Genomic DNA, 19666 nt, shown 5'->3' with positions numbered 1-19666 from the left:
CCAGATGTTAAGCACATTCCTAGTCTCTGTTGATCTTCAATTTCGTCCATCCACCTTGCTCCATGCATATGCAATCCATTCCAAGCCCAAAACTGCTTCAAATAGTTCCAAATTTCACTTTCTTGCCAACTTTGTCATTTAAACTTACAAACACACGAAAATAGCTTAAAACACTATAATAAATGGAAACTAATTATGTAAATGTAAGAAAACAAGCTAACTAAGTCACATAAATATGCTCCTATCAATTATTATTATTATTATTCCACTTTTCAAAATAAATTTGAAAATAAGAATAGTGATATCGCTTTCTATTTTTCATAAAAATAAAATTAGTATTTGTTTTGTAACAAAATTACGCAAATTCGTGAAGTAGAGAAGAAAATGGACAAAAGGATAAGAGGGGTTGGGTAAAAATCAAAAATGGAAAATTAAACTTTCGATCGGATTATAGGAAATATAGTTATGAGATTGATATCTAGTTATTAGTACAATCTCAAGTGATAGTCTTTTTTTTTTGAACAAAATCTCAACTAAAGGAGTGGAGAGTGGATTAAACGTTATAATAGGTTTACTATAATAATGTGGTTCAACTTCGTCTTTGATAAAAATCAAATTATGTGGTTCAACTTCGCAATCAAATCTAAAATTACTTATTTATAAGTAATGAAAATATCATCAAACGATAGTACTAAGTGGCACTTAAGTGACCAAGTCATTGATTTAGGCCGTCGTTTTCTGTTTTAGTGGGAATAGTCAATAGTGGGCATATATCAAATCTAACGGCGGAGAATAAAAAGCTTCTGACTTATGAATTTTAGCTTTTCTTTTCACGCGCTCTTTTCCTTTCTTTCCACATGTCGTAAATAGACGGTAGGACCGCAGAGGGAGGAGAGAGAGGGGAGAGGGAGAGAGAGAGATCCAGCTGGCGATCTGGCACACGTAGTCGTAAGCAGCAGGCATCTGGAGTCTGTGTGAGTTAACAGACGGCCGACTCTGCTCCCTCACACCTCCAATACAGTCCAATCCAATAAAATCAAATCTGAATTCGCGTTTTTAACTTTTAATTGGGTATTCGAATCCCGGAAAGTGTTTGGATTCCGGGGTTTCCGATTCGGTGGAGCTCCAGCTCCGGCATGCCTCTGTCTCTGAGCATTCAGCTGAAAGAAAGCTTTCAGCTTGCTTGGTTGTTGGTGTAAGCTTGGATAATATTCAGCTTGCTTGGTTGTTGGTGTAAGCTTGGATAATATTCCGATCGCTGTCCTTGTTTGGAGGTGAAGGAAGCTTTGGGTTTGGGGCTTCCCTTATTCCCTTATATCAAACTTGGCAGGCATTGATTCATTACCAGTTGGTATCTGCTGCTGAGAAGTCGACATGGTCAGTGGGCATTTGTTCCCTTGTAGAAAGAATTCATGGCCGCCTGAGGAGTATATCAGCAGAAACACTTTGCACCTGGTTCGTTATTCTCTTTCTCTCTCTCTCGTTTTGAATTGGTATTATTAACTTGGGTTGTAATTGGTTGCTGAGAAAATGTAAGAGGTGCAAGAAAACAAGCAAATAAAAGTTCCTTTTAACTCTAGAATTTACTTAACAAAGTCGGAGATCATAGCTCTATACTTGGTTTCAATGATGATAATCAAATTGAAGTGCCTTTCAATTATCCGGCCCTCATAAAACCCTGTTGTCTAATGTGTGCAATGCAATTTATTTGATGATTTCCTTTGCATTTTCTTCCAAGTTTTCGGACTTCGAAGGAATTTGAGTAAGCCGTGGGCATTTCAATTAGCTATGAACCCATTGATTAGTTCGCCATTTGTGTTAGTTACCATTTTTAAATTTTGGGTTATTAGTTGTATCTACTCTTTTTTTTTTAAAAAGACAACTCCTGACACATCCGATCGAGATCAAGCATGCTAGCCGTCACGTGGAAGTGACGTAACCATGTGCACAGTGCGGAAGCTAATAAAATAATAGTACGAATAAATAAAAACCAGCTTACACAAAGTAATAATAAACATGTGCAAGCGTAAGTGTGAACACAATGTTCAGAGCACAAAAACCTAATGCAGTCCGGGAGAAAACTACACAACAAAAACACACTCGAAGGTGGTCCTACACTGGTGCTAGTCTGTCGGATATGCCGGGGAAAATCCTCAGGGAAGTCACCAAACGTGCTAGCCAACTAGAACCTATAGGGGCGCAAAACAAAAGCGTGAGTGGACAAAAACAAAGCTTTTTAAAAACCATTTCATAAACAAGTTCTAACCTCTCGCCGTAAAACCTGTATACTTCCCAAAAAATATAATATACATATATATAAGTCATGCTCAGAAATATGCTATGCCAAAACCTCGAAGTAAAATGCAAGTGCTCAGGTAATATCACATCAATGTCATAAAATCTGTCAGCTGGAGTCACCTAACGTGACCTGTACGGCTAAATCTAGAGCTCAAATCTCCATCTCACTAACTATACCTGCACACGAGTCGGAACCACCTAAAGTGGTATGTACGGCAAGTCTGGGTGTAATATAAGTACGCTCAAGTGCTACGATCACGTGAAGGCTGGGCGAATAATCGCGGGTCACCTACGAGTCGGAAACACCTAAAGTGGTCTGTACGACAGGACTGTGCATCTAACTTGGATCCAAGATGAACGTGTGGTGCGGGAGGTGAACATCATGTGAAGGACTATGCCCAACTCTGGGCGGAAGCACTAACACTGGGGGTGCAGGTTATGAGCTCTCTATATGCATCTCAACACTACTGAACATAAACATAAATCATACTCACCTGGCACTTACCTGTGCGTCCGCATCACCAAACATACATATATCTATATGCAACTAACAATGCATAAACAAACGGCAATATAATGCATGGCATATAAACGAATAAACATTTCCTTTCATTTTCTGGGAAAAATATAAGTATATAGGTATATACGGAAAACCAAAAGCCCACTCACTGGTATGTAGAAGGGTCATAACCCCTTTGCCTCGAGTGACCACGCTCGTCCTCGGGATAGGTATCACCTATATGCAAAACAACTATAAAAACGTTAATTTTAAAGCACATAACCAACCTTAAGGAATAACTTCTCATACAATGCTCAAATGGGGTGTATGAATACACCAACGTGATCTACTCAACCTCAGGAACATCCCCATATTTTCAGAAAAATTTTTCACCGTCGCACGGGCCCCCACGCGCCGGCCACGCGCAGGCACGTGCCTGGCACGCTGACGGCGTCAGGAATATTCCGTTAACTTTAACAGATTCCGTTGACGCCGTTAGGAATATTCCATCCAAACTGACGGAATATTCCGTCGTCTTCTCCGGCGAGGCTCCGGCGCCGTCGCCGGCGTTGGAAAATCGGGAAATTTTCAAATCTTCATATCTCCTTCGTTTTTCAACCAAATTTCACAAAATTGGTACCAAATTGAAGCTTACAACGAGAGGAACAAGTTCATACCTCTTTCAAGTGCTAAAATCCACGAAATCTTGCCTGGAAAACACCACCAACTCCGGCCAACCTCGAAACTCGTGATCCCGACGTCCAAAACCTTCAAACGAACCACCCCGAGCCTCCTAAGAACCTCACCAAGCTTCCTACAAGCTTGAAATTCCTAAAAACATAAGAATTTACGTGTGCATGAACAGTGACAAAAATCGGGTATCCCAAGTTCTACGTGAAAGCGAAGGTATCCTTACCTGAAATGGGTATGGTTGAACTTCTACGGACCTCACGAGCATGGATATGTACTTTGTTTCTTCAATCTGTGAAGATTACAAGGGTTTTGGGGTATGTCCGTACAAATGGAGGGGAAAATGGGAGAGAGAGGGCTCGGGACAGGGGGGTGCAGGGCAGGGAATGGTGAGGGTGTTTGTGTGGAAATGTGTGTGGTCCACAACCAGCCACACCAAGCTCAAAACAACCACACAACGTAAAAATCACACTAGGGGCAAAATCGTCCTTTCACATGTACGTTTTAAAAATTTTCGGAACGGGCTGTCACAACTCCCGTGTTCTTTCTGAATTTTGTATAGCATATTTCTTACTGTCTTAGCAAGCTAACTGATTCTGCGGTTGTTAAGTTTACTCTTTATTCAATTTCAAACTGATTATTTTTCTTTTTCTTTACTCTTTATTCAAACTGATTATTTTTCTTTTTCTTGTTTCTTTTCTATAGTTTGATTTTGATAGTGCTGCCCCACCAGAACATGCCTGGAGGAGGAAGTTATTAAGCAATGCTAATCTTCTCAGAGAATTTAGTGTTACATTTAGGGAAGCCATAAAGATGGTAAGCGAGTTGTTTTCTTTGATGTTGTTGACAAATAAATTCAGCCTGTACATTCTGATGTTTGGACATTTTTCATTTTCCACCCAATTTTTCTCTGACTAGTGTGGAAATTTTGAATACTAGGTTAGGTTAGGTATACGCTTGTGGTCATACGTTAGGGAAGAGGCCTCTCATGGAAGGGTAAATTATCTCAATCTTCTAGCTATAGAAGTTATTTACTTTTTTTTTGTCCTTCACAACTGGTATTTGTATGATTTATACCCACCTGTCCAACGATTGGGATATCTTCTTACAACGGATGTTGAAACTTGGCCACAAAATTTTTTGTTCTATGCAGAAAGCACCCATTGACCCTTTTACTCGAGAAAGTTGCAAGCCATCTGCATCTCAGGGGGTTCCACTTGGAGGGATGGGGTATGTTCTGAATCATTGGGTTGCCTCAGTTCTTTGAAGTATTATCTTTGTTAATCTAATAGCGGGCAATTATCTACTTGTATTACAGAAGTGGCAGCATTTCTAGAGGTTTTAGAGGTGAATTCAGGCAATGGCAAATCATTCCTGGTATATGTGAAGGTTCTCCTGTCATGGCCAATCAATTCTCTGTAAATTTCTACCCCTTAAATACATTTGTAATTTAATGTTGTTCTTTTTCTTCTCCAGAATTTATTTGCTACTCATATGTTGGTATTTTATGTATTGACCTCAGACTATCCTGTTCTCACATTACCACCATTATTTATGTCACTTATGTAGGTTTTACCACTACACTGTATCTATATCACTGTTGGTATCCACACCACTTTTGATAGTCACTCAAACCAACCTTACTGCGATTGTTGCAAGTTGTAACAATCACGACAGATATGGGTTCTATCACCATGATTATCATCTCATGTTCAGTATAGCCAAAGTCCACCCAAATCCGAACTCTTTACTGTCACTGTTATTGGCAAGACCACCATCAACTCCACAACCACATCCACCGTAGTATTTAGTTTCTTAAAGTTAACATACTATAACTTTTAATTATGAACCGAACTACTTAGGATTGAGTTCAAAATGTTTCTGGGTTTAGAATTCGAAGTGCTAAAGATTCAGTATTCTGTGCTTAAACATCACCCTAGGAATTGCATAGGTGAATGAGGTAGCCTTTTTGTTTTCTTCCATCCTTTTTTTAGTTGGATATGTCTTCATCCTGGAATCCCAATTGTCTAGAGTTCTGGTGGAGCCACATTACACATCAAATCCATAATCTAGAATAAATCTCTTGTCAATGCAAATCAGACTTTTATTTTCTGCCTTTAAGTTTACTTTTCCTGTGTATTGTCTTGAGATATGAATCATATGGACACTCTGATGTCGCATATATGGCTAGAAAGAGGACATCTTTGCAAATACATTCAAAAGCAGAAAGCAGTGGACAAGGAAACTTTAATTTACTGGCTTATGGTTGTTACTTAAATGTAGTTCATAACTTAACAAACATTTGATAAGGTGGTCTTGAATATTATTTACAATGAAAGTTTAGACGACGATGTGTGGTGGTGTTGCGAAAATCAATGTTCAATGTACACTGGGCAATTTAGTTGTCTAAAGGATGGTGGAGGGAAGGGGGTTTTGAAAATTATGAAAGGGATATGCATATAAGGCTTGATGGCATCTTAGTTCATAACTTCATACAAACATTTGATAAGGTGGTCTTGAATATTGTTTACAATGAAAGTTTAGACGACGATGTGTGGTGGTGTTGCGAAAATCAATGTTCAATGTACACTGGACAATTTAGTTGTCTAAAGGATGGTGGAGGGAAGGGGGCTCTGAAAATTATGATAGGCATATGCATATAAGGCTTGATGCATATAAAACTTTAGAATCTCAGGGATGCTGTCTAACTGCGTAATTTGGCTGCTCTTAGCAATTCAAAGCTGTTACTCACACTGTATTTAGCTGAGGAATGTTTATGCTGTTATTTTGTATAACGTACCAGAGAAGTGAATCCTAATATTTAATTAGTTGTTTCTAGAGATAGAGTTCATTTCTTTTGTCCTATTTACTTTCTGTCATGTTTTAGTTCTGACTAAGAGCTTATGTGATATTGCAGATTTTTATATCTAGAGAAGGAGTGAATAAAAAGTATGCATCAGTCTTGGCCCCGGGTCATCATGAAGGATTAGGGTAAGAGGATAGACATTGAATTTGGAAACCATCTTCCGAAATAATTATAATTTCTTTTCACTGAATGATAAATTTATGATACGTATTACAATTCCGCATGGCTTTTACATTCGGTGACTGCAAGTCAAGACGAAGCTTGTGGGTTCATATGTAATATTGAGACTCAATATCTTTCTTTTGTGGCATCAAGAGGAGTATGAGAAGTCTCTCTAACTGGCAAGTGAATGCTAGGCAGATGCTGCTTGGGTACCTGGTCCCTGATAGATTTGGTGGCGTGCTTTGTGACACTTCTCTTGGAACATTATGAGTATCAAAGTTTGTAGAGAATAAGAAATTATTGAAGCGACAAGGACCAGTAGACTTGATTGGTTGGACTATCCAAGCCCTTTACCATGAGCTTAAGCCCATAGTCAGAGTGCAGCTAGTTTGTATGTTCAGAAGGTGTCTCATTTCTATTGGGACTAGATGCACATCAGTTTTCAGTTTGTTTATGGCTAGAATTTTGATGAATAGTGCATTCACTTGGTTTTACTATTTTTGGTAGCTCTATATTTGACTATAGTAGTTGAAATACCCTGATTATTGACATCCCAATTTAATTTGACTGTTTTCACAGAAAAGCTGATGATCAGGGTATATCATCATGGGGCTGGAACCTGGGTGGCCAGCATTCCACATACCATGTACTATTTACAAGGGCATGGACCATATATGATGGTATCATTCTTCTTTCTTTCCTGTTAGCCATTGGTCCTGTAACTTGCCCTTTAAGCTGCTGTTTTAATTCGGGTAGTTTTATGTATAAATTTAGGTGAACCTGACCCAGAAGTGAAAATTTCATGCCGGCAAATATCACCATTCATCCCTCATAATTATAGAGAAAGCAGTCTTCCTACAGCTGTTTTTGTTTACACGGTAATCTCATTCAACTTGATACCAGGTATATTTAGATGAAAAAGATCGTCGTTTTCATAACCTCCTTCTGTCTTAGACAAGTGTGAACGTAAGGATCTTACACAAGAATTTCAATATAATTGTCTATCATTTGGTTTGTTTATAAGAGTCTTGTTTCTGATATAGTTGGTGAACACTGGAAAAGAAAGAGCAAAAGTCAACCTTCTATTTACATGGGCGGTAAGGTTATATGTTTTGCTTTCGGAATGGTTTCCAAGCAATTCAAAGATTCTTGGATATTTAGTAATTTATGCTTTTCTCGGTGTAGAATTCAATAGGAGGAATCTCACACTTGTCGGGCAATCATGTGAATGAACCATTTATGTGAGTAAATTTGGTGGATGTTGTATGATTTGTTGCCTACTATAGTGGCAGCATGTATTTAACATATTCCGACTTCTTTTTCTTTGACAGTGGCAAAGATGGAGTCTCTGGTGTACTGCTGCATCACAAGCAAGTTGTCAAACCTTAGTACATTTATTTGATGGTTGGTTTGCAGATTTCTCTGCTGGCAGTGTCATATTAGGCCAGACAAAGTGTTCAAACAACCCCCTCCTCTTTTATCAAGCCATATAATGCCCCAAACAAGTGAAAGAAGTCAACCATGAGGAAAAATGAGATGCTTCTGCATCAACTTACAAACTTAAAATTCCTCGTCAAAATACCAGGAAATGAATGAAATGGTAAAAACAAAGAAGTATGGACAGATATCACAGGAGCATTTAAGCAGAAATGTTAAAAAGATTTTAAATAGATTAATCGTCTAATGCTAAAAGTAAAACATATTCCCTTACATATGGAATTGATATTTAAATACTAATTCTTGCCCTTTCGGGTCCCTTGTTCTCCTATTTTTACAATTAGTAATTCTTGTCCAGTCATCAACGATAAGTTTTGTGGCCAAGTCGTAACTGTTACTTGGGGTCTTTGCATTTGTTAACATCGAAAGTGTCTTCTTGTGAGCACCTTATTCGATGCCCATTCTTATTTTTGTTCAAACATAGGGATTTTTATTTTTATTTTACAAAAATTCTGTTTTCACCTTATCTTGTTTCGTTCAAACTAATGAGCTTTATATTCTTATGGTTCTTGGTAACCTGAACGAAAAAAAAAAATTAAGTTATCAGTATGTGATTTTGGGAGTTGTTGTCATTCACTATTTTTAAACTTGTTAATTCATGACAGTAGATTTAAACTGTGTTTAACAACTGTGCTTATGTTGCAGGACTGCAAAAGGGAACCCTCCTGTTACTTTTGCAATAGCTGCATGTGAAACTCAAAATGTAAGCGTGAGTGTGTTGCCATGTTTTGGGTTATCTGAAGGAAGTGCCACTACGGCCAAAGAAATGTGGGATAAAATGGTGCAGGTATTATTTCTGTGGTTTGCTTTCTCAATTCAGTGTACCTTGTTTTTTGTTGTCTAACCTAATGCTATGTGCCTCATTTTTCTATTACCCAAATCCATTGTCTGTTCTATCGAGCAAATGCTGTCATTCAGCAACCTGGTTGATCAAATTCAACTTTTGAAAACAGTCCTACTTAGATTTTGACATGGTGTTCCTTCCATTGTTTTACAAGAGTGATTGTTTTTCCTTTTCTAAATCCGAGCCTTATCTTTTTAGGATGGAGAATTTCATCGTGATAATTTCAATTCTGGACCATGCATGTCTTCATCACCTGGAGAAACAATCTGTGCTGCAGTAGCAGCTTCTGCTTGGGTGGAACCTCATGGGAAGTGCACTGTTGCATTTGGCCTATCATGGTCATCTCCAAAAGTAAAATTTTTGAAGGGAAGCTCATACCATAGGTAAGCTTATTGTAAATCTTCTTTTTCCTGTTTTCTGCATCGGTGTTTTAGTAATTTACAGACGAAAAGCTACTTCAAAAGTTGGATGCAGACAATCCACTATGCATATTTTGCAGTACTGTACTTAGATGATTTACAAATGAATGGATTTAAGAATATTGTAATCTAGAAAGTGGCAGCAACACTAGTGAGGTGCATTATTGGTTATTGAATTTTGTAATTTTGCGGTAGGAGGTACACAAAATTCTATGGGACCTCTGAAAGGGCAGCTCAGGACATGGTGCATGATGCGCTGACAAGTTTGTATATCTCTTTATCTATTGTGACCTTTTCATCAAAATACTAATATGTTGACATTCACTAGATTTAGTTTTCCACTTACTGTTTCTTGTTTAACAATCGTTGCGGTATATGTGATGAGTCCTGATCAGTTTTGAAATCTGGACAGATTATAAGCGATGGGAAGAAGATAATGAAAGGTGGCAAAACCCTATCCTCAGGGACGAAACATTACCAGAATGGTAAGAATGGAAGCATTATACTGTGGTTGCTCTTTGTTAAATCAGAATGTCCCATCAGATAATAAATTGGTTTCCTAAGTTGGTGAAACTGCCTTAAAGTACCCAGCAGTAGAATCTGAGCTTATGTTTAGAATAGCGTTGTCAATTCTTAAAAGTTGTGAAAAATAAGTGCACCGCCTTACATAAAGAAAGGTGTTTGCATGTGTGTGCACGATTTGCATCTCATTTCTTTAGAGATTGTGATGTTAGATACCTTCCTTATATTCAAATTAACAGCACACAACTGTGTCCACTGAAAGCTGTTTTGAGCTTGCTCGAATGATTGGTCCAGTAACAATGGTCTCTGCAATTACTGTAGTCAAAGAATCATATATACCCATCTCCATTACAAATAGAAACTCCCCAATGAATAATCCATTGAGTAAACATTGTGAAGTTGCTTCGCTATGTTTACCTGTCAATGATTAACTATGAACTTGGTTGTCAATCTTGCGGCTAATATTTCACAAAATTTTTGCAGGTACAAGTTCACATTATTCAATGAGCTCTACTTTTTGGTGGCAGGTGGAACAATTTGGATCGGTATTTATCTAATCCTGATTTCCTTGATAACTCACATCTGGAAATAGGTTCTAAGAATGTTTTCATGTGGATACTAGTTCTAGTCCGAACAGCGAACGTGCACTTTTTATTCACATATTTCCCTTTTTGCTAATTTTACCGTAAAACTGAGAAATGGGCTTTAACTGTGATTGATTCATGCAGATTGTCCCTTGCCAACAACAAACATTAAAGACAATCGACACCAATTAACAAATGTTGAAAATACAGATGTTACGGTTACTGAATCTGAAGTGAAGAGCAATCACAGCGCAGTTGTTGAGCACACTGCAACTGGTTGCCAAAGGAGTGTAAAGTTGGACCCACAAAATGCCAATGAAGAGGTTGGGAGGTTCCTTTATCTGGAAGGAGTGGAATATATCATGTGGAACACATACGACGTACACTTCTATGCATCATTTGCCCTTCTTGAGCTGTTTCCCAAAATTGAACTTAATATTCAAAGGGACTTTGCAAAAGCTGTCTTATCAGAAGATGGAAGAAAAGTAAAGTTTCTGGCTGAGGGTAACTGGGGAATTCGTAAGGTTAGAGGAGCTGTCCCTCATGACCTGGGAACACACGATCCTTGGAACGAAATGAATGCATATAATATTCATGATACTAGTAAGTGGAAGGATTTGAACCCGAAGTTTGTACTTCAAGTGTATAGAGATTTTTCTGCATCGGGGGATATGTCATTTGGAGTTGATGTTTGGCCTGCTGTTCGTGCTGCAATGGAGTACATGGAACAATTCGACCGGGACAATGATGGACTCATTGAGAACGATGGTTTCCCTGATCAGACCTACGATGCTTGGACAGTTCATGGAGTAAGTGCTTATTGTGGGTGCTTGTGGCTTGCTGCACTTCAAGCTGCAGCAGCAATGGCCTTTCAACTAGGCGACAAGGCCTTTGCTGAATGGTGCAAAACCAAATTTTTAAAGGCAAAACCATCTTTTGAGGAAAAATTGTGGAACGGCTCTTATTTTAGTTACGATAGTGGGTCCAGTAGTAACAGTAAGTCCATACAAGCAGATCAACTGGCTGGGCAGTGGTATACCGCATCCTCTGGTTTACCCTCACTTTTTGATGATTTTAAAATCGAAAGCTCTCTGCAGAAAATCTATGATTTCAATGTCATGAAAGTTAAAGGAGGCAGAATGGGTGCTGTAAACGGAATGCATCCCAGTGGGAAGGTGGATGAGTCTTGCATGCAGTCACGTGAAATATGGACTGGTGTCACATATGGGGTGGCTGCTACGATGATTCTTGCTGGAAAGGAGAAAGAGGCATTCACTACTGCTGAAGGTATTTTTATTGCTGGCTGGTCTGAAGAGGGCTTTGGGTAAGTAGACATATACCTCCATTATTTAGAGTAATCAATTGTTCATGTGATTTTACTCTTGTTCATGTCATGTGCTAGATGTGAAAATTATAGAATCTTACAGAGAAAGCTTTAGACAGGAAGAACTCTTTGACTGAAAATACATGTATTTCTCATTAAACAATAATTAGTTCTACACTTGGTATTTGTAGTGTTAACAGAACTAGCACTTTACACATATACCCTTAGTAATACTAACAATTACATTTGAGAATAACAACTATACAGAGAAGAAACTAACAGTAGAACTATATTAGATTGCTCTTAAAAAATGGTGATCATTGAAAATCTCGTAGTTTCTAGTTTTTAAGTTGTTTTTTCCTCTGGCAAATTAAGTTATCCAGCCAAACTATAGTAATGCTCTGCTGTTTAGTTATCATTTTTTCTTCCTGAAAACATAAGATGTCTGGAAAGGACCCGTCGAAAGCATAAGTTGCTCTGCTGTTTAGTTATTCAGCATCACGTCTCCCTGGACTTTCGTGGCGGAGAAATAATATCTCAAATTTTGTCATATTTTTAATGGTCATTTTTTGTTGTCATATTTTGGCGTTAACAAAGTTAATTTTCTGTTAAACTACCTTTAGATACTGGTTCCAGACGCCTGAAGGATGGACGATGGATGGGCACTTCAGATCTCTAATATATATGAGGCCACTATCGATTTGGGGGATGCAATTCGCCTTGAATCTGCCCAAGGCAGTTCTCGAGGCTCCTCAGATCAACATAATGGACAGAATACATTTATCGTCTGTCAGCTCACAATCCTCTCACAACGAAACAGGTGTGAGAAAGATTGCAACCAAGGCAAAATGCTTTGGGAATTCAGTTTTTAACTGTGCATGCTGATATTGTAAGATGTAAATTGATTGTATTGTAAAGAAGTGTATAGTGAAATCTTCACTTCCCCATACCCTCCCGATGTGAGGTAATATAAGTTGGGAGAGGTTTCGGGGGGGAAGTCTTGAAGAAATAGCCAAATAGGTATTTGTAGATCAGTCTTTCCTTGTAATCTGAATCCTGGCATGTAAATTGGAAGACAGTATCGAAATAATGTTGTTGTGTTGGGTAGATGAATAGAAAAAAAGAAACCTCTTTCAAGGGGTGGTTTTTGGTGCCCGTGAATGGATTCGAATCCAACTAGCTAGTGTTGGCGACAGTGTTAAAATGGTGTAGACTTGGTTGTTTTTGCATTATGTTCAGGCATCTAATTCTGAGACTTCCCAAGACATACAGCTTAAGCTTTGGTTCAAGGTTTGCCAAAGCTCCAGAGACTTCCCAATGTAAGGCTCAACCGCAATTGGTATTGGTGGTAATTTACCAATATTCTATTGTACTCCAAGGTACCTTATACTTCTGTGTTTTTAGTCGTTAGATTTTTTTATAATTATGTCTTTTATAAATCTAATGGCTAAAAATTTTGGAGCATACTAGAAAATCTTGTTATTTTTTCTATTGGAAATAATAATAGTGGCTAGAAATTGCCAGGTTCCCAATATCTCCTTTATCCACTTAACCCGTGAGATAACACGGGGGCCTTAATTATTGCATGTGTGTATAGTCAGTACAACACGGGGGCCTTAATTAAAAAAAAAAAATTCTTAATTTTTGGTAATAAAAAATTATATAATAACTTTATTTAATAAAATAAACTTAAAACTTTAACCAAAAAAACTTTAACTTTAATAAAAATGACTTAAACTTTAATGAAAATACCAAAAATTTAATATAATAAAAATAAAGAAAAAAAAACAACTACTGATGCGTGGGTCTCATCACAACACTGTGACATCCCACATCGCCTAGGGTAGTGATCCTTAAATGTATATTCCAATCCTTACCTAGCACGAGGCCTTTTGGGAGCTCACTGGCTTCGGGTTCCGTAGGAACTCCGAAGTTAAGCGACTAGGGGGCTAGAGCAATCCCATGATGGATGACCCACTGGGAAGTTGCTCGTAAGTTCCCAAAAACAAAACCGTGAGGGCGTAGTGGGCCCAAAGCGGACAATATCGTGCTACGGTGGTGGAGCGGGCCCGGGAAGTGATCCACCCCGGGCCGGGATGTGACAATTTGGTATCAGAGCCTAACCCTGGCCGTGGTGTGCCGACGAGGACGTCGGGCCCCTAAGGGGGGTGGATTGTGACATCCCACATTGCCCAGGGTAGTGATCCTTAAATGTATATTCCAATCCTTACCTAGCACGAGGCCTTTTGGGAGCTCACTGGCTTCGGGTTCCGTAGGAACTCCGAAGTTAAGCGACAAGGGGGCTAGAGCAATCCCATGATGGGTGACCCATTGGGAAGTTGCTCGTGAGTTCCCAAAAACAAAACCGTGAGGGCGTAGTGGGCCCAAAGCGGACAATATCGTGCTACGGTGGTGGAGCGGGCCCGGGAAGTGATCCACCCCGGGCCGGGATGTGACAACACTATTTTTGGGAATTTTGAAAAGTAACCATATTTTAAACCCTATATCGAATTATAGCCACCATTTTAGTTTTATGATAATTCTAACCAAAATTTGATGTAAAAGTACTAATATACCCTTAATATTAGGGTTTCTCATAACAAAAACAAAACCTCCTTTAAACTCTCTTGCAACCTTTTGGCTTCTCACCTTAAACCAAAAGAGCACTCTTTGCCGATTTTGCATAATTAAGTAGCAGGGATGTTCTAACAAAAAAAAGGCAGCAGGACACATCAACCTTTTCAAATTGTCCAAGAAACAATGGAATGGTTGGTCAATTGTAGCTTCCAATTCCTAAATCAACTTTTTGATATTTCATATCATGGTTTTAGTCAAAACTTTAATGATTTTCATGTTCCAATGCAGGTGAATATATTATGAATCCTTCGACAAATCAACAACTTTAATGATTCAGTTCCTGATTCATTTTATGTTTAGTTTATTGGGTTATCTTCAATTTTCACGTTCTCTGATTACATTTGAATATCTATATCTACTCTATATCTATATACATATACATACATAAATATATATATATATATATATATATATATAGATAAAAAATTAAAAAAAAAAAGTGTAGGAAATGGAGAGGTTCGGGATTAGGGGTACTGGGTAGTATTCAAGATCTCAACTAATCGTTGTTTTTTCATGGTTAAGAGTAATGGGGAATTTTTTGTCATTAAGGGTATATTAGTACTTTTACATTAAGTTTTGGTTAGAATTATCATAAAACTAAAATGGTGGCTATAATTCTATATAAAGTCTAAAATATGGTTACTTTTCCAAATTTCCCCTATTTCTTATACTGAACATTAACTATTTTTTAAACTGAACACTAGTACTATCACTATTTCTTAAATAGAACACTGACTATTTCTAGAATTGAATATGAATACTATCACTTTTTTCTAAACTGAACACCAACTATTTCTAAAACTGAACACTGTCTATTTCTTAGACTAAACATGGGTATTATCACTATTTCTTAGACTGAATATTGATACTATTTATTTCCTAAATTGAACACTAATTATTTCTTAAACTGAAAACTGACTATTTCTAAAATCCACGTCAAAAAACCACCTTGTTTATGCTTGGTTGGTTACATCCCACGTTGAAGCAATGAAATGTGGGGGGATGTTCTTTATTCGATTGTACCCATAAATCATTACATTCCAAGTTGCAAATCCTTCTGGTGAATCATATCAAAAACTACACGTGCCATATCAATCAGGCCACAAATAGGATACATATGCACCAATGCATTTTGAACAGACATTAGAATCAAGCTCATACTTCAGCACATGAGGCGTTTATGATAATGCGTTCTGGGACAAGGTGTATTGCTGCAGGTAGCAAACCGAAGACAAATCTGTAGGATGTGAACATTAGAATGAGTAGAATAGCTTGCAAAGGGCTTATAGCTCAAGTAAGTTACCTATATCTACATGGTAGCATGAAATGGCACGAAATTTGAACAATGTTGGGGCTCAAAAATGTCACACACCAATCCAATCAAGTCTCAAGACCCAATTGTCATGCAAAGCCTACATTCAAGCCCAAGCACATGCCAAGGCACGAGATCGACGAAGAATATATTTACAAGCATGCCATGCCGTGGTGATTAAGTCAGATGTTCACACCATGCTCATGCCTATTCATCACGCCATGCTTCCTTAGCCACAAATCATGCTAAGCCTAAGTCACATAATCGGGGCTTGCCAAGTGGATTGTGGTGTGGATAGTTACGGAAGGTCATCGGGCCTACGTGGAATCGAGGTCATGGAAGACTTTGGGCTGCTTGGGAGCCCAAAGATCCAAGCCCATACCTTTTGTATTCCATGCATGCATCATTGAGAGAGAACCAGCCCATACCTTTTGTATCATCACATGCTCTAGAACCATCCATGGATCCACGATCCCAAGCCAGTGGAAGCCATTTGGGAACCTTCTGGGAACATTGAGAAGGCTTACTAGTGCAAATACTCCAAGCTGCAGAGCTATGATACACCATGGTCTCAAGTTGAAGGATAGGGAGATGAGGATGCAAATCTCATGGATTTTACCCCAAGCCTAAGTGATGACGTCTTCACCATCGATATGCCAGAAGAATACAATGAGGAAGCTGCAGAAGAGTAGCTGTTCCACCAGAAAATGATGGCTGTGACTCTGTACAGCCTTCCTGACATGGAAGCTGACACATCTAAGCTTTACTTTTCCCCAAGGCAGGGGCACACTACAGCGCATGTCCTCCAAGAAAACCCGAAGTTCAAATCCCTCTTCAACCAGTTTGAATATGACCCAAAAGCAAGGATTACTACTGTTGAAGCTCTCATGCATGTTTCTGAGGACTATGGCCCTCAATGCTACGACGCCCAACTGCAAAAGGCTTTCCTCGAGAATAACGCCATCATCTTCATTGACGAAGACATGGAAATGGCTTTCCTTGAACATCGAAGGCCACTGTACCTGGAAGGACAGATCAATGACATCTTCATTAGGCTTGGTTGACACTAGTTCCTCCGTTAACATTCTGCCTTTGGCAGTACTTACTATAGCAGGCGTCCCAATGACAAAGGTGGTAAGGTCTCAAATCTCTATCAATGGGTTTGGGAATATCAGTGAAGAAACTATGGGATATATCGAGATTGACTTGAGGATTGGCCTTGTCAGGTCTTTTACTAAGTTTTTTGTGATGGACATCAATGTGGCTTACCACACTCTGCTAAAAAAGCCATGGATAAACAAGCACAGACTTGTAGCCTCCACCTACCACCAGTGCGTCAAGGGAAGGATTGGGCTAAGGCCTATTCGCATCCTAGGAAACCGGATGTCATTCAACTTTGACGAGGTCCACTATTCCGATGCCGAATTCTATAATGATTTCTTAAGTGATGGACGTGGGATATCACAGGTCTTAGAGATACCTTTACCCCATTGGGAAGAAGTTCGAGATCTCAGTGACCAAGAATTCCTAGCCACTGTGGAAAAGGGAAAACGCATTCAACCTGAGACCAATGTATTGGCCTATAGTTCACCTCAATGCTCCAAGGTCGTGTTTCCTGATGGCCGCGTCGTCTACCGCTTATGACGGGTTGGGGGGCCTAACCACATTGAGTGGGAAAGCCCCGAGTATGGAGAGAGTATGGAGGCATTGAACACCAAGCAAATGAAGTTCCCAAGAAAGCTGAAGACATACCTGCACCTGTTGGTGAGGATGAATCCCTACAGAAAATCATGCCTGCGCCAAAATGCATGCGGGATGGATCCACTGCAGTGGTGGAAAAGCTTGAGGAGGTAAACCTAAGTGATGATCCCTCTATGCAAAAAATGATTTCTATTAGTGTTTGCATTGATTACCTAGATCTCAATGCAACATGCCAAAATGACGAGTTTCCACTGCCCAACATGGACATCATGATCGATTCAACCTCAAGGCAAGGCCTGATGTCATTCATGGATGGCTTCAGTGAATACAACCAAATCAAGTTGTCTGCCAAAGATGTTGAGAAGACGGCTTTCCGCACGCCATTTGGAAACTTTTATTATACGGTCATACCATTTGGACTAAAAAACGCAGGTGCCACCTATCAACAAGCAATGATGGCAGTCTTTCACGACATGATGAGGAATGAAGTGAAAGACTGTGAGTACGATCTTGTCATGAAATCTAAGACCAGGGAAGGGCACTGGGAAGTGCTAAGGAAAGTGCTGGGAAGATGTCGAGCATAAGGGTTGAAGATGAACCCCAAGAAATGCGTTTTTGGTGTTTCCTCAGGCAAGTTCTTAGGCTTCCTAGTGCATCAGTGCAACATCGATGTAGATACAAACAAGGTGGGCACAATTGGAGCTCTTATGCCCCTGACAAATGCAAATGAGCTGAAAAGCTTGATGGGGAAGCTGTCATACATTCAACACTTCATCCTAGGATTAGCAGCAGTAACAAGAGCCTTTGCCCCACTGCTCAGGAAAGGGAAGGAATTCGTATATACCAAAGAATGTGGTGAACCCTATCAATGGGTCCAGCAATTAGTCATCAACCTTCCTACCATGAAGGCACCAGTCCTAGCATTCCGTTCAAGCTCTACCTAGCTGTAACAAGCACTGGTGTAGGAGCCCTGCTTGCCCAGGACAATCCAACTTGGGAAGAAGCACTAATTTACTATGTCAACCGATAGCTAAGAGGTGCTGAAACCCACTATGAGAAGACATAACGCCTCTGCCTAGCTCTTGTCTACACATCACAGTGGCTACGACCACTATTTCGTAGCCCACAAGCTGCACCTTATGGTAAAGTCTGATCTGGTAAGATACTTACTCACTAGACTTATACTATCTGACTGTTAGGCTCATTGGTTGCTCCAACTTTTTGAATTTGATATTATATGTGTGACGCCTAAGGCTATCAAAGGCCAAGCTGTGATAGACATGCTAGCATTATTCCCTAAAGAAGAAGAGGCCACCATCTCCAAGGAAGTCCTTGGTGCACTACCAGAGATAGCTGCCGCAGCTGTGGAAGAGGAGCCATGGGTTATGCAATTTGATGGTTATTCTACAACCATAGGAAGAGGAGCTGGTGTTGTACCTGTTAATCCAGAGGGCCAAGCTACTGCCCTATCCTTCAAGCTAATCTTTCCATGCACAAACAACGTAGTCGAGTACGAAGCTTTCATTAAGGGCCTTTCCACAGCCAGGGAAATGGGTGCAAGGAAAATACGAGTCGTAAGGGATTCAAATTTGGTCTTGAGCGAGGTCCAAGGAAACTTTGCGTTGAAGGAAATAACTTTGGCACCATACAACACTATGGCAGAGAAACTCATGGCAAGTTTCAAGCAAGGTGGTGTTGGAGCACATTCCCAACATAACCAACAGATATGTAGATGCCCTAGCCACACTTGGCTCCAAGCTTACCTTTGTCGAAGAATAACCTAGCATTGCTGTAATCAGAAGGGAGGCCCCATCCATTGATGTACCCTTCCTGAAGGAAGCTCCAAAAGATGATGACTGGAGGGAAATTGTCAGAAGAGAACTTTTCAAGCCAAGTAGAAAGCTCAGCATCAAATGTCTTAAGGAGTAAATCAATGTTACTGGGACACTCTACAAGCGTCCACCCGGATGAGTGTTAACCCGATGCCTTAGACCAAAAGAAGCACAAATGCGGTTGCACGAGATCCATGAGACCATATGCGAAGTCGACCAAGTTGTGAGTCTTTACTGCCTACTACAAAGAAAAGCGTACTACTAGCCAGAGATGAAGCAACAAGCCATATGCATCTAAGCCGACTGTCCAAAATGCAGTAGAATGCTTTCCCCATAAGAAGCACTTGCAAATTCCATTGTTGATGATTAGTGGTCTCCATACCTAACCTTTTTTATTGATGGAATACTGCCAAGCAATATTAGGGACACACGTAAGTTGAAAGGGATAGCCAAAAGGTACTTCGTGGGTGAGGCAACTT

At 39.5% G+C, this 19666-nt stretch overlaps 2 protein-coding genes across 2 annotated transcripts; both read left to right on the top strand.

The window, feature by feature from the left end:
- The first annotated feature begins 857 nt into the window (after positions 1 to 857).
- LOC137737756 (uncharacterized) lies at positions 858 to 12860 on the top strand. Its single transcript, XM_068477309.1, has 18 exons — positions 858 to 1455; positions 4193 to 4303; positions 4427 to 4483; positions 4641 to 4717; positions 4806 to 4905; positions 6405 to 6478; positions 7095 to 7195; positions 7290 to 7393; positions 7559 to 7612; positions 7701 to 7756; positions 7847 to 7885; positions 8658 to 8799; positions 9055 to 9239; positions 9471 to 9538; positions 9688 to 9760; positions 10281 to 10342; positions 10526 to 11705; positions 12329 to 12860. Exons 1-18 carry the CDS (start codon positions 1375 to 1377, stop codon positions 12588 to 12590), a joined length of 2826 nt encoding a protein of 941 aa, XP_068333410.1. The 5' UTR covers positions 858 to 1374; the 3' UTR covers positions 12591 to 12860.
- A 5775-nt stretch (positions 12861 to 18635) lies between these two features.
- Positions 18636 to 19139, top strand: LOC137735969 (uncharacterized). Its single transcript, XM_068475320.1, has one exon. The coding sequence runs from the start codon at positions 18636 to 18638 to the stop codon at positions 19137 to 19139; it is 504 nt and encodes a 167-aa protein (XP_068331421.1).
- Positions 19140 to 19666: the final 527 nt, after the last annotated feature.

Source organism: Pyrus communis, chromosome 6 (assembly GCF_963583255.1).
Source record: "Pyrus communis chromosome 6, drPyrComm1.1, whole genome shotgun sequence".
Classification (NCBI taxonomy): domain Eukaryota; kingdom Viridiplantae; phylum Streptophyta; class Magnoliopsida; order Rosales; family Rosaceae; genus Pyrus; species Pyrus communis.
Note: the sequence above shows the minus strand (reverse complement) of the source record. Positions and strands in the feature narration are given on the sequence as shown.